Source organism: Rhinichthys klamathensis, unplaced genomic scaffold, assembly GCF_029890125.1.
Source record: "Rhinichthys klamathensis goyatoka isolate OS25496 unplaced genomic scaffold, OSU_Roscu_1.1 h1tg000093l_1, whole genome shotgun sequence".
Taxonomy (NCBI): Eukaryota; Metazoa; Chordata; class Actinopteri; order Cypriniformes; family Leuciscidae; genus Rhinichthys; species Rhinichthys klamathensis.
In genome coordinates this window covers 131354-147290 of record NW_026606632.1, presented here as the reverse complement: position 1 = coordinate 147290, position 15937 = coordinate 131354, and the positions used below count along the sequence as shown (strand labels likewise).

At 37.8% G+C, this 15937-nt stretch overlaps 1 protein-coding gene across 2 annotated transcripts in view; it reads right to left on the bottom strand.

The window, feature by feature from the left end:
* The window catches only part of vwa8 (von Willebrand factor A domain containing 8), a 120221-nt gene that overhangs the window by 79307 nt on the left and 24977 nt on the right, over positions 1–15937 (bottom strand). For both annotated transcript variants that reach the window (XR_008807199.1, XM_056252183.1), the window contains exons 15-19: positions 6496–6664; positions 6248–6325; positions 5705–5820; positions 4095–4198; positions 2301–2407 (exon numbers count right to left, since the gene is read on the bottom strand). Coding sequence is in view for 1 of the 2 variants with exons in the window: in XM_056252183.1 (XP_056108158.1) it covers positions 2301–2407; positions 4095–4198; positions 5705–5820; positions 6248–6325; positions 6496–6664 (574 nt within the window). In the remaining variant the exon portion in view is untranslated. The remainder of the gene's footprint in view (positions 1–2300; positions 2408–4094; positions 4199–5704; positions 5821–6247; positions 6326–6495; positions 6665–15937) is intronic.

The window sequence follows — 15937 nt, the reverse complement described above, 5'->3', positions numbered from 1 at the left end:
TAGATTTATCTTTACTGCCACTTTTGATCAATTTGATGCATCCTTGCTGAATAAAAGTATTAATTTCTTCGGTAGTGTACGGTATATACATTAAACTAGTCATAAATACCATAATATTCATATTTGAATGTACATTTAATACTGATATGTTCCATAGTAACATAACTGTAGCACAGTCTTAACACTAGAACTCCCAAGGCAGTCATTTTGACTGTTTTAAAATTTTGCAATGTAATAACTTTGTTGAAATAAAACCCATGTAACTATAGGACCCTTACTTTTCCTAAATGTGTCTATATTTTATTCTATCATTGTTATTTTATTAAAATGACAAGACACAAAAGAGTTTTGAGTATTTCTACCTTGAATGGCTATAACAGTCATACTGACCGTATGCATTACAGACCGAGTGTCGGTTGCTCCCTTTTCCCGCTCTTGGAGATGCATCACCGTTGACTAGCAACAATTTCTCTTGTTGTTTGTTTAGTCTATTGCAAAGCTGAAATCTAGCTTTAGCTTCGAGCTAAAACCAAATTGAAATATTGAAAAGAGAATATCAGAACAATGTCAGCAAGAAGAATGACTGCCACAGAGGCTTTAGCCATGCTTCAGAGCCTTGATGAGGCTGAGTGGTTGTTGGTTAACTAATACATTTTTACATAAATCATAATTAAAATGTAGTGTGACTGCTATGGCCATTATAGTAGTTATAGAATTCCTGGAGTCCTAGTGTTAAGTGGCTTATTGCTATTATTTGATGAAATGCACAAATGTTCAACAAGAAAATGTATTTATTATTAATAATAAACAATTTTCCACCAAGTAATATAGTTCATTAGTCTAACTGTATGTTGTTTGTGTTGCCAATTAAGTAACTTGCTAATTTGTTAATCTAAATAATGGTTGCTATCCCCTGTGTCCAATATTTCAAACATTTTCTTCTTTTTAAGTGATACAAACATACACACTTTGTGCATTGAAGATGAAGTACATCATTTCAGAATTGTAACCTGTATATTTGAGCAGCTAACTTGGCCAGAAATGGCTCGACTGGTGTGTAGAGTTGGATTGTTTTGACTGAACAGTGGCAGATGGGGGGAGTATTTGAATCATTTTTGTTTGGGTTTACAAATGTAAAGTAACTGATCGCTATCTAGTTGAACATATGAGCAGTTGTGCATGAGAAACAGTGGTTTTATTCAGCAATAAGAGACTTAACTTTGAATGCTGAACATCAGCGAGAAGACCTTGAAATCCCTAATAATGAAATATGATTACACCCTGTTTCACTGTGGGCCAGCCGAGATCCTGCTGTACTTGAACGTGCCTGTGTGTTTGGCCAATGTTCTTTTGTGGGTCCTCTCTGAGATCTGACCTTTGAGCAAAAGTCTCCGCTGATTTACAAGGCTTAGACAGATAGATTGAGCTTTCCTCACTGCCAGACCAACGTCGCCTCATTGCCAAGCAACGTTGCATGTTTTTTTTTTAAATACAGAATTCATCTAGTGTTCGGTCACAATGTGCGTGTGTGTATCTGCTATTCTACAATGCTTTGATATTTCGATTTTTTACATTTTTGCAATATGCTTTGTATTGCGATAATATATAACTGCAAATGTCACCAAAAACTGTGCACATATATTTTTATCGAATAAGATAATCTTCTCAGTCTGTTTTTTCATCTTCATACTGTATCTATCTCACTTCGTTCCTTCCTTGTATTTTAGACATTTTTATAAATAGAAATTACAGCTGTCAAATAAAAATGTTTGCACACTCAATTCAATGTATTTTTTAAGCAGTTTTACAAAGAACAACCTTACAAACACCCTGATAAGCAAGTTAAAGGTGATACTATTTAGTTCGAATATGTAATTATGTGATGAATCGTATTTATATTGTTATAGGAAAACGCATACATTTGCCATTAAAGTAACACTATGTAGTTTTTCAACCTTCATAATATATTTCCAAGACCCTTGTGATGGTACATCGACTTACAATAGGTTAAATGACACGTCTGCCATAGCCTGACGTGGTCTGTATCGCTTTTACTAGCACAAAAAGAACTACAAAATTCGACTGCTTTACGGCATACGTCACTTCACCCACCACTTCCTCAAATTGTCTGTGGCCATTGTTGATTCCAAAGCCGGTGCTGGATAAACAGCGAGCGTGCGCGTGCGACAGTAGGCTGCGGTAGGCTAAATTATTTACGACAGCAGTACTGGACAATTCCGCTGTGGGCAGCAGAGAAGAGGACAATGTGTCTTCCGGTAATAGGCAGATAAGAACCTCACCTGAACGTTCTCATAAAAGAGCACGTCTGGGACCTTCATCTTCTCATCAGGGCTGTACACAGGAGCCGAGATGTTCCCTATGGTCAGAAGTCCATCTTTTACTGTGCCTAACAGGGGAGAGCAGAAATGAAAAGAAAACATTAGAGATTCTCCAAAAAATAGGTTTTACCAGACAATGACTACCTATCCAGCCATGTCACTGACCAGCTACCAGCCTCTTTTCTACACAAAGACAATTTATTTCCTCCCATCTACACTTTTACACAACATAGTACTGTACATCTGACATCGAAGACTGTGAAACAGTCTCTTACAGACAGCGGTGAAAATGGGACACAAATATCAGGGCAGGCTACAATTACTGAGGAACCACTGAAGCTGACTGAGCCTGGTTTGTGTGAGATTTAAAACTGAATTGAGAAGGACTTTTCAAATTCAGCAAGATGCAGAATTGTAATTTGAATTCAAATGTAAGGAAGTCGAATTAAATGGAATTTAACTGCTGAAAGTAGTCAAAGACAATACATTTGAGGCCATAAACATGTGATCATACACATAACAAATTGAGTATTTCCTTAAACATTACATAATATTAATAATTCATGTTTGAAACGAAACCTATAGAAATGTGTAAATAATTTATAATTATATAATAGTTATGCAGTATTGAATATATTTAATATCTAATTTCTTTTTATCTTTTAATAATCTAACAATGGTGGAAGAATGCTATTTTCCAGAATGCTCTAATTTACCCAAAAGTCTTTAAAATGTAGCCAAACATCCAGATGATATTAAACCAATAGATGCAAATGTAGGCAATATTTATTTTCACATTTTAAAAACAATGTGGTAGACTAGACATTTCATGGTGCTGCACGTAACGAGTGGTTTGTGTGAGAAAACGAACAGTATTTATATCGTTTTTACCTCTTGTAAACACAGCCACGTCCAAGTGATCTGAGGTCGCGAGCGCTTCGGTCTTTTCCAGAAAGCACCGGAAGTGATCTCTCGCGCGTGTACGTCACTCATACAATTGTTTTATTTTTTTGGAATTGTTTTCTTTTACGACGGTTTAAACATCCCGGATAAGCGCAAATTAGAACCCTTTTAATTAGCCGTCTTACCTACAATCTCTGCTCTGTGTAAACAATGAGTGACATACACGCGCAAGAGATCACTTCCAGCGCTTTCCGGAAAAGACCGAACCGCTCGCGCCCTCAGATCACTTGGACGTGGCTGTGTTTACAAGAGGTAAAAACGATATAAATACTGTTCCGTTTTCTCACACAAACTGCTCGTTTCGTGTCTTAGGCCATCAATGTGTACTTACATTTACGAGTCATTAAATCATGTTTAATTTGGACTTCTCTGTGCATGCTCTTTGAGGTGGTGACCATAGACCTGCATTATATGACTGACAGACAAGAAAGGTTTGACCTAAAAATATCAAAATTGAAAATACTGTGGACACAAAGACACCTACATCTTGGATGCCCTTGAGGTAAGCTAAAACATATCAAAAATTAATTTCAAAGTGAACTATCCCTTTAAGACTGGCAAAACGTATTCTTCATATATGAGAATAAAGTCAAAATGAGTCATAATTAATGATTTTGTGTTTACAAAACCCAGTTAATTACATATGTTTACATGGACTACTGAAATCCCTCTATTGTATCAAGTTGAATTTCTCAGTATTATAATTCAACATCCTGTGGATCTTATGGACTATAATAGTAACTCTGACTTTTGCTTAGCCCTGGTCTGAACTGGTGTTGTACTGTAACTCACAGGTGTAGAGGTGGTTCTGTTCTGATGCTGGGTCAGGCTGATCCTCTATTGAGCAGTTCATAAGACTCTTCTGAAGAGACGAGCGAGCCAGACTGGGCAGAAACCTACAAAAAGAATTCAATCTTTATGCATTTCAAATCAACTTTACCCAGTCATTGCAGTGTGTAGTGTGTCATTCTTAGCATCAAACATAATACAGAAAAAAATATATATTTTAAAGCAAGATTCGCGTTTGCCGTTGGTTGATAACAGACAGTCAAACTCATGTTTTTGCTGCTATGTCATATCCAGTCTGAAGCCACTAGTGGCAAATAAATTACACATTTCACTTTTAAGCTCTAAAGGCCCATTCACTTCAAGTCTGCATGAGGATTTTACACTATAACAATGCATCCTTATAAAATCCTTAACATCAATTTGTGAATACCAGAATGATGGTCATTTCGACATTTACATCAGTGTGATTCATTTTGGTGTAGAGTTTGATGTAGTACGGACCTTTGCAAACCGCACCACGAAATGGGCTGATGACGAAATACGGCTGTGTGCACTGTCCTATTTGCCACTTTCAAGGGTCCATAAAAAAGACTGGTACAGTAAAAAGTGCTAAAAATGTTGGCTTTCATTCGGGCAGTATGTCATATTTCAAGGCCTTATGTCCACTTTGGCGGCCAAAAAACCACACCACGGCCTGATGGCGCAATATGCGGCTCAGTGTGCATCGTCCTATATGCCAAGTTTAATGGTTCATAAAAAAAGATTGGTACAAAAAATTATTTAAAAAAACGCTACATTTTTATTTCATTAGGGCAGTATGTTTTTATTGTCCCATATAAAACTTAAACGGCCAAATTTAAAAATATTGGTACAGTAAAAATATTTCTCAAGATCAATTCACCCTTTATTAAAACACTTTGTTGTATTTAACACATCATTGTAGGTGGCGGAGAAATACAGAATTTAGGGAGAGTCGCGTTATATAAAGGGGAGGCGCAGGCATCAGTAAGTGACAAGCAAAGATGTAGCCTCGTACAAGACAAACTACTCTAACAAAATCCAACTCTTATTACTGTTCCAATCTTTTTTCATTAACCATTGAACTTAACATATAGGACAATGCACACCGAGCCGCCTATTGTGCCATCAGACCATTTGGCTGCACACTTTCTCGGCAGCCACAGGCAATGATTTAAAGCGGACATAAGGCCTTTATACTAGAGGTACTGCCATAACAAAATCTAAATTTGCAAAATCACAAAATTTTATATTGAACAATAACGAAAATCCAAATTTTGAGCACGTTTTACTGTACCAATCTTTTTTTTTTTATGAATAATTAAACTTAGTATATAGGACAATGCACACTGAGCCGTATATTGTGCCATCAGCCCATTTTGCAGCATGATTGCCACAGAGGATGCTTTAATCGGACATAAGGCCCCGATATTAAAGGTACTGTCCTAAAGAAAGCCAAATTTGAGCAAACAGCTCTCTATTAATTCATCCACATCCATGCTCTCGTTTGATGGCAGTGACGCACAAAGGAAATAGCTTCTAGTCAGAGCCTTCTTTTAATGCGGTGCAACATGAATGAGTTTGAGTTTGTCTACCTGGACAGACAGGCTTTGTTAACAGCGTGAGCAACACTCTCCTGTGGATACTGAGAAAGACGCCGACAGATTCTCAGCAGCTGCCTGGTGGACAATGAAGAAGCAAGGGACAGGGCCTGGACATGGCACAAAAACACCAAAGAACATTAACATTTCATCTCACAGAATCAAAAACAACACAAACCACAGAACAAAACCCCTATAATGGGGAAAAAATATGAACCAAGTCTACTGAAAAAGTAGGACAATCACTATTGTGCTCTAATACAACAGGATATTTAGGGTTTCTGGGACAGAAAACACTAGTAAACAGCAGAGTAAGCAGTTACTAAACAAGAAACCATATGTGGTGTTTTATAACAAACCCTTAACAAATGTGCTGATAAGAAACTCCTGTCTCTCTATATGAGTCTGCTCTTTGACCACTGGAGTCAAGAATTGGGCCACAATCTCTCTTTGCTCCATGTATGTGGTGAAGGAATTAATTCCAGCCTCTGCTTTTGTTAAAGGATTTAGGGACCAAACATTGGTTCATCGGCTCACCGTTGGATCGTTGGATTTTCTCAGGCTGTGAGTCAGGTGTTGCAGCTGCTCCACTGCTTCTTTGGGAACATTTGGGATCTGTTATAAAAAAAGACATCACGCAAAACTCAAACCTAGAAAGAAAGGGTCAGAGCTAAAATTGCATTTGATTCAACAAGTGATGCAGTGCGTAAACATGTTGGGTGTAAGCAAGCATATTTAATCAAACACCACACTATTGAAATTAGTCTGAAGGTGATGTGACTGACCATGCCCTGGAGAATGGCCGTTTCCTCTGCCTTGGCCAGTGGTTTGATGGTGTGAAAGAGAAACATGGTGAGAATCTCTGGGCCGAGCCACTGCTGAGTGGCGCTCCCGACCTGAGGAGGCTCGGCTAGGGCGATGATCCTGAATGACGGGTGGATTGGGAAGATGGATCTGTGGAGAAGATAGCAGTTATAACTGGTTTCTTATTTACATCAAGCACAGTCTCTTTATCAATTCGTGATACATACTGGAATAGTAATACAAAAAATCAACAATTTTAATGCTCAGACAGAGGTTTATCCCACAGCTACCAAAGCATTAAAGTATTCTAATTCACAACGTGGAAACAAAGAACTAAAGAAGAGTGTACTCAAATCGATTAATGCACAGCTGAGCTGGCTGTGGATTATCCTGCTTAAACCATGGTCATTTGCCAGCAGTGACAAGTTAACGCTGTTATTGATGTTTGCAGAGCAATATTTGACCGGAAGGATACAAATTATGGTTATTTTAGGCAGTTACGCCATGTAAGATCTAACATTCTGCCTGTTTTAAATCCGACACAGAGATAAAGTAGTGCTGTAAGATTACACTCACCTAAAGGATTATTAGGAACACCATACTAATACTGTGTTTGACCCCCTTTCGTCTTAATTCTACGTGGCATTGATTCAACAAGGTGCTGAAAGCATTCTTTAGAAATGTTGGCCCATATTGATAGGATAGCATCTTGCAGTTGATGGAGATTTGTGGGATGCACATCCAGGGCACGAAGCTCCCGTTCCACCACATCCCAAAGATGCTCTATTGGGTTGAGATCTGGTGACTGTGGGGGCCATTTTAGTACAGTGAACTCATTGTCATGTTCAAGAAACCAATTTGAAATGATTGGAGCTTTGTGACATGGTGCATTATCCTGCTGGAAGTAGCCATCAGAGGATGGGTACATGGTGGCCATAAAGGGATGGACATGGTCAGAAACAATGCTCAGGTAGGCCGTGGCATTTAAACGATGCCCAATTGGCACTAAGGGGCCTAAAGTGTGCCAAGAAAACATCCCCCACACCATTACACCACCACCACCAGCCTGCACAGTGGTAACAAGGCATGATGGATCCATGTCCTCATTCTGTTTACGCCAAATTCTGACTCTACCATCTGAATGTCTCAACAGAAATCGAGACTCATCAGACCAGGCAAGATTTTTCCAGTCTTCAACTGTCCAATTTTGGTGAGCTCTTGCAAATTGTAGCCTCTTTTTCCTATTTGTAGTGGAGATGTGTGGTACCCGGTGGGGTCTTCTGCTGTTGTTGCCCATCCGCCTCAAGGTTGTGCGTGTTGTGGCTTCACAAATCTTTGCTGCATACCTCGGTTGTAACGAGTGGTTATTTCAGTCAAAGTTGCTCTTCTATCAGCTTGAATCAGTCGGCCCATTCTCCTCTGACCTCTAGCATCAACAAGGCATTTTTGCCCACAGGACTGCCGCATACTGGATGTTTTTCCCTTTTCACACCATTCTTTGTAAACCCTAGAAATGGTTGTGCGTGAAAATCCCAGTAACTGAACAGATTGTGAAATACTCAGACCGGCCCGTCTGGCACCAACAACCATGCCACGCTCAAAATTGCTTAAATCACCTTTCTTTCCCATTCTGACATTCAGTTTGGAGTTCAGGAGATTGTCTTGACCAGGACCAGACCCCTAAATGCATTGAAGCAACTGCCATGTGATTGGTTGATTAGATAATTGCATTAATGAGAAATTGAACAGGTGTTCCTAATAATCCTTTAGGTGAGTGTATATTTATTTGAATGAATGAATTACAGCATTTATCTGAATTAATTATTGAGAGAGAGAGAGAGAGAGAGAGAGAGAGAGAGAGAGAGAGAGAGAGAGAGAGAGAGAGAGAGAGAAGCATGTGTGAATTACCTACGTCAGTGCGTCTGTCTTTATTAACAATGAAGCTGTATGTTTAATTACTTCAAAGACAGCAGTTACCCCCATTGCTGCTGAGAAATATAATGTAGCGATTCAATAGCGAAGCTTTCTAATGAAGTCGTAGGACAACATTGATACGTTTCTGTTGTTCTTTTGAACTTTCTATTCATCAAAGGCATCAAAAATGTATCACGGTTTCCACAGAAATGTTAAGTACCACAACCGGTTTCATTGTTGATTATACTAAATTTATCTTGAGCAGCAAATCATCATATTAGAATGATTTCCGAAGGATCATGTGACACAGAAGACTGGAGTAATTATGTTGAAAATTCAGCTTTGCATCTCAGGCATTTTAAAATATATTAAAATAGACAACAGTTATTTTAAATTGTAATAATATTTCACAGTATTACTGTTTTTACTATATTTCTAAATAAATAAATGCAGCCTTATTGAGCATAGGGACTTCTCTTAAAAACATAAAAAATATCCTACGACCCCAACCTTTTGAATGGTAGTGTATCCTTCTGAGGGATCCAAAAATTATGCCTGTCACAGACTGTGCGATTGAATCGTAGGCTACAACGCAAGTTAGTATAGAAGAATGCGCTAGTGGTAAACAAATAGAGCAAGGTGAATCGCACTTTGGCAATTGTGACTTTATGTGAGCTGAAGAAAAGAGGAGGAAGCAAAAGATGAGAATATGGACGAGGTCATATAGGGAAAAGAGGCCAACTTGGCATGCCGATCTTACAAATGAAGCTTGAAATAAGTAGTTTACGTTTTGATCAATACGCAATTTCATGATGCATTTTTATTGGCTAGTCAATAGACGTAGGTCGTAGCAGCAAACACCCTGTGAGATGATCATGCTAAACTTCTGACACGGACCAAAAATAGCCTGCGATAATTTTCCGACAGTGACAACGGCCAACTTTGAACCTCTCTCACTGTTATTACAAATACAAAATATAAAGACAATGTAAAGCTGCTTTGAAACAATCTGTATTGTGAAAAGCGGTATATAAATAAAGGTGACTTGACAATGGAGCAACATGACGAGCAGGTGATCTGAAAACTATCATTAGCCACGGTGACTGTCAATCTTTGTTATTATGATTATGATATGTTCAGGGTTTGGCATAACCAAAGGCACCTGATCACTGATGACGATATGAGAACAAGATGAGGTGAAGCCAGTCCATTCATCTGTCAAAGTGAATAGGATATGGAGCTGATCTCTGGCACACTGATATTGTATCCCTGACAATAGCTCGTGCTCGAGCTGCATCGCCACCTAATCCCACTGGACAGCTCCGTCTATTTATAAACAGTGAAGCACACTGCATGAAATGCAGAGATACACCTACTGACAGCGAGAGCGATCGAGATTCTTCATTATCACACCATTTTAGATCTTCATCAGATCAACTGCCTCCTGTTGCCTAGCAACACCTTCCTGCCTTCCAAGTCCATGTCCCTGGTTTCAAAGACACCAGCTCCACTTTCTTACATTTACACATCATTAGTGAATGTACCACTTGTTAGCAACAATCATAGACAGGTGCACTGCTATAATCTTTGCTTATAAGACTGAATGTGTTACTGAGAAACCTATAAGAAACACCATTTATCCAAACAAGGTTAAGTGACCAGGGGCTGCCATGTTAAGCTACAAAACAAAAGAGTGAATTCCATGTGACTACATCTACTTAAGCCATATAATAGGTTTGTGTGAGGAAATAACAGACTTAAGTTATTATCCACTGTAAAATCTGTATTTATGTTCAATTCGTGGTCATTTATGTTCAAATATGGTGCATCAAGACCCATTTCGCCAGGTTTGACGTTAATATTACTAGATATTAATGACCTTTTAATGACGTGCATTTTGCATATTTGTACCAGTATAAATCCAGTTGAGAACCAATTTGCTTTAAACAATTTGCATGGACAAGAGATGTTTTGTGATGCTGAAACTGTTCATGCAACACAAAAAGCCTGAGAGTGAAATGGAAAGACAGACCCAGATACTAAGAATAGTTAATTCTGTGAGAGCCCTATTCAGTGTTGACCTCAGGAGGTCAAAGGCTCCAGCCCTGCCCACGCAGCCAAGCAAAGTGTGACTTTCAGAGGCGTCATTAATAGGCCTGAGCAGTGAGGAGGGTGTATGTGAGCCTGAGGCCGACAGAAACAGAGGCTCGATAATTAGGAGCAGTATTGGAACCACATGAAGAGACCACAAGTGAAGTCTGAGACATCGACTAGAAACACAGGAAGAGGAAGTGGCTTTATTTCAACCTCAGACGCGCCACCACAAACATCCTTCCTACACGTCTAGGTGGGGCTCCACCAGCAGGACACAAATATACATATAACAGCACTGATTTCTTCACCAACACACTCACAGATGTGTAATTTCACTGACCAGGTGTTGTTTATCTATGGTTATGATTACAATAAAACCATGTCATCTAATGGTCCATCCATGAGAAATTTACTAACGATGGAAAATGAAGCCTTAGAAAATATTTCAGGACAGTGTTATTTTAGTATAATTGAGACACTATTATAGTATATATATATATTAGGGCTGTCAGTTAAATGCGTTATTAACGGCTTTAACGCAAACCCATTTTAAACCCGGCGAATTCTCCGCCCCCTGTGAGAAAAGTGATCCACTTTTCCATGTTGATAAGAGCATTAAAATGAGAAAAAAGAATGGGACAAAAAGAAATCAAAAGACATTTAGAATAGATAAAAATGTGCGATTAATCGCGAGTTAACTATGACATTAATGCGATTAATCACGATTAAATATTTTAATCGTTTGACAGCACTAATGTATATATATACACAGTGCTGGTCAGAATTATTTGCCCCCTTGTTAAATATGATCAAATATGGCTGTAAAAAATAGATCTGCATTGTTTATCCTTTCGATATTTCATTAATTTTTTTGCAAAAATCTAACCTTTTATTGAAGTAAAATAATTCAAAGTGGGGGAAAAAAAATGTCTCCAAAACCCCTTTTATTAAATACTTTTTGCAACCTCTTTTTTCCAAGATAACAGCTCTGAGTCTTCTCCTATAATGCCTGATGAGTTCGGAGAACACCTGACAAGAGATCAGAGACCATTCCTCCATACAGAATCTCTCCAGATCCTTCAGATTCCCAGATCCATGTTGGCGCTGCTTCTCTTCAGTTCAGCCCACAGGGATAAAAGAGTACCCCATGTGTAAAATGAAATACTCTGCTGTATCTTCAATGCTGTGGGCCTAATTTTCTGTCAGAGGTCCTGGACATCTTGTTCAGATACATGGCATCATGGATTCGATCAAATACCAACAGATATAAAAACAAAACCTGACAACCTCTGCTAGAAATCTTATAATGGGCCATGTTTGGATCTTCCATCAGGACAGTGATCCAAAAAAACCATCAAAATCAAAACAAAAATGTGTCACTGAGCACAACACCAAGCATCTGCAATGGCCGTCCCAGACCTGAACCCTATAGAAAATGAGTGGGCTGAACTGAAGAGACGAAGTGCCAACATGGATCTGGGAATCTGAAGGATCTGGAGAGATTCTGTATGGAGGAATGGCCTCTGATCTCTTGTCAGTTGTTCGCCGAACTCATCAGGCATTATAGGAAGAAGACTCAGAGCTGTTATCTTGGAAAAAGGAGGTTGCAAAAAGTATTTAATAAAAGGGGGCAAATAATTGTTCCCAAAGTGTTTTGGAGAAAAACATTTATATCATAATGTGATTTCCCCCCCACTTTCAATTCTTTTACTTCAATGAAAGGTTAGATTTTTGCAATTTTTTTTAATAAAATATCAAAAGGATTAACAATGCAGATTTATTTTTTACAGCCATCTTTGATCATATTTACAAAGGGGGCAAAAAATTCTGACCAGCACTGTATATATATATAGGCCTATTTTTAATTAGCTTTTATTTTTACATTTTCTGTTTACATTTTTGCTGGTTGGGATCGAGTCTCCTAAACACCCTCCATAGATTTAGTTAGTCTATGAGGCACAGACTTTCAAATTGTAGGACGATGAATCACCTACTCAAAAGTTGATTGCTGATTATTCTGGACAACCAACAGACAAGAAACGCTGATTGGCGTACTCACTTTCATGCTGTTTCAAACCTATATGATTTTCTTGGAACACAAAAGAAGAAATGCTAAAGACAGCGCTGGTCACTCTTTTAAGTGATCGCAATTAATGGAAACTCAGGCTTTCAAGTGTAAGAAATAATGCAATGGTACCATAAATAACTCTGGATTCATAGGATTCATGTGCTATATTTAAAGTCTTCCTAACAGGGATGCAAACTCATATGAACACCCTAAAGCAGAACTTTATGTTAAAATACGGATTTTAGCATGAGGAAAGAGATGAAAAAGTATTTTTTTAAATATACAAATTATAATAAAACTAATAGTTGTCTCAGGACACATTTACATTGTTGTTGACTATACAACAACAACTATTACTATTATTATTATTATTATTAAATACATTTTTTAATTCAATTATAAAAATGAAATCATTACAAAATGTAACTATAATAATGATATGATTGTACTGTAAAATAAAAAGTAATAATCATTTTAATAATAATCATTTTACAGAAACAGTCAAATGTAGAGATCGACCTATGATCGGTTTAACCGATATTTTCCCCAATATTTAAGCATTTTTACATAATCTGATATCGGTTTTGCAATATCGGATTCAACGATAAATGTTGTGGGCATTTTGTGAACCACACACAAGACTTTAAAGCACTGCGTCTGAGGGGAAACCAGTCAACAAAGGTGTTCACAGGTAAAATAACTTGCTACCCGAATAGTTCACTTAAAAAAGAAAAAATTGTCATCATTTACTCACCCTCAAGTTGTTTCAAACATGGATAAATTAATTTTTTCTGTACCCCCATTGACCTTTTTCCTTCAAAACATCTTTTGTGTTGCCCAGTCAAAAAGGTTTGGTTCAAGGGTGAGTAAATGATGACAGAATGTTTATTTTTGTCCAACATCATGGAGGTTCCCAAAAAAAAAAAGAAAAAAAAAAAAACAGATCTGAAAAGGCTACAAGAGTGCTCAAACGATACCGTATACTGTATTTAAAAATAAAAGTCATACTCAGTGTTATTATCTTATAAAAATAAGACTGGAACTGTAAAAACTTTAGTTTATTACAGTAACTATGAGATGATGCTCCATAGCAACATAATATTGTAGTGTAAAATTTCTCAGCCACTTTAAAAATTACACATCTGAAGACTAGTAAGGACAGACTGGAATAAACAGCAAGTGTCATGGTGCTAACTGACAAAACCTATAAAATCAGCCCTCGGATTAAATTGAGCTGGACCGTCTGGTGTGCTGTTTCCTGTTATTGCGGTCCTGAGATGAAAGCGGCCATTGTCATGGCCTGAAATGCATCTCATCGTAACTCAGTGTTTCTCACAGACATGGACGCATGGTCTAGACTCGCTGTCAAAAAGCTTGTTGGTCTGTGATAGTGTCTCTCTATAGAGATGATGTCACGGGAAGTTAATCAACACCTCCCATGTGGCTTTGTCCGTGAGGTGTGTGTGAGCCATCACAACACTCATTCATTCATGACTGCGGTTGCTTCAGGCTAACTGAGACAGAGAACTGGACGTGAAATATTGACTTATTGAGTGATCTGAAAGCACATCAAATATTAACCAACATGTGGACGGCAGAAAAATAATAATTCACATGAAACACGATTTTTACAAATCCGTTCCAAGACACATTCATGTGTGGTTTGAAATCCTATTCAAATCTCATTTCTGGAAGTCCATTTCAGTACGATTACTCTGATAGGATTTCACGTAGCTTTTTTGCTAGTCACTTTTTTTCCATGTAAAACGCAAACACATCAGATGTCATTGCAGAAACCAACTTGTGTTGTGTGCATGTCATGCAGAAAATGATTGTATAATGGAGGCATATCCGTGGTCCACACACCTCTTTGAATTTAAAGACCGGCAGAGACAGCAGCAAGGAATAAGGTCAAGCATGGCAACCTCCTACTGCTCTGCTTCATTAGATGTAGTCCAGCTCCACGGCCACACGTTAGCACCTTTCACACATGCAATCTTTACTGGTGAATTCTTAGCTCTTATACTAATTCCAAATTTATATTAATGGGTGATTTAAACCGATGCCAAATCCTCCTGATCGTGTTCTGCTCCAATTTGATTCTTTAAATCTCACACAGATTATTAGTAAGCCTGCTAGGTATGATAGTAAATGTTTAGGAAATGATAGTCTTTTAGATGTAATTTGAACAAATACCCCAGACTGATATCAATCTGATGTTTTCTGTAGTGATATCAGTGATCATTGCTTTGTAGCATGTGTCCGGGAAAAGTGTACACACAGACAACCTAGTGTGATTTGATTGAAACGTTCTTTTAAAAATTTTAATGAGCAAGCTTTTTTTTTTTACGTGATTTAGCTGCTGTCATTAATAAATATGCCCCTCTAAAACCTATTCGCCATAAAAATCGCTCTAGTCCAAGGATAAATAGGGACCTACAACAGAAAAATGTGCTTTGGAGTAAATCTGAGACTGACTGGATTTCTTTTAGACAACATCGGAATTATAGAAAGTACTATAGAAAGCAATTCTCTAATAGTTACTCAAATTCAAGAACATTTTGGAATACTGTAAAAGAACTAGAGAATAAATTGGTATTAACACAAGGGCCTGCTTCACTTAAAAAAAAACATATTTATTGTGTTTACAACAAAGTTTACAACAAAGATATTGTTGTTACAGACAAAGCTAAATTAGCAGATCTTTTAAACAAACATTTTATTAGAGCGAGTAATTTATTCGAGAATCATGTTTCTAAGCAGAGTAAAAAAAAATGAAGACACACACACAAAAAAATGTTCATTACCTTTTAGTTTTTCCTTACAACCAGTTACTAAGTCACAGGTTTGGTTTGAATTTTATAAACTTAACTAAAAAAAACCTGCTGGTCTAGATATTTTGGACCCATTCTTATTTAAAGTTGGTGGACCTATTATAGCAGAATGTCTAACATATATGTTTTACATTTATCTACAGTGTATATACACTCACCGCCCACTTTATTAGGTACACCTGTCCAACTGCTCGTTAACACTTAATTTCTAAGCAGCCAATCACATGGCGGCAACTCAGTGCATTTAGGCATGTAGACATGGTCAAGACAATCTCCTGCAGTTCAAACCGAGCATCAGTATGGGGAAGAAAGTTGATTTGAGTGACTTTGAACGTGGCATGATTGTTGGTGCCAGAAGGGCTGGTCTGAGTATTTCAGAAACTGCTAATCTACTGGGATTTTCACGCACAACCATCTCTAGGGTTTACAGAGAATGGTCCGAAAAAGAAAAAACATCCAGTGAGCGGCAGTTCTGTGGGCGGAAATGCCTTGTTGATGCCAGAGGTCAGAGGA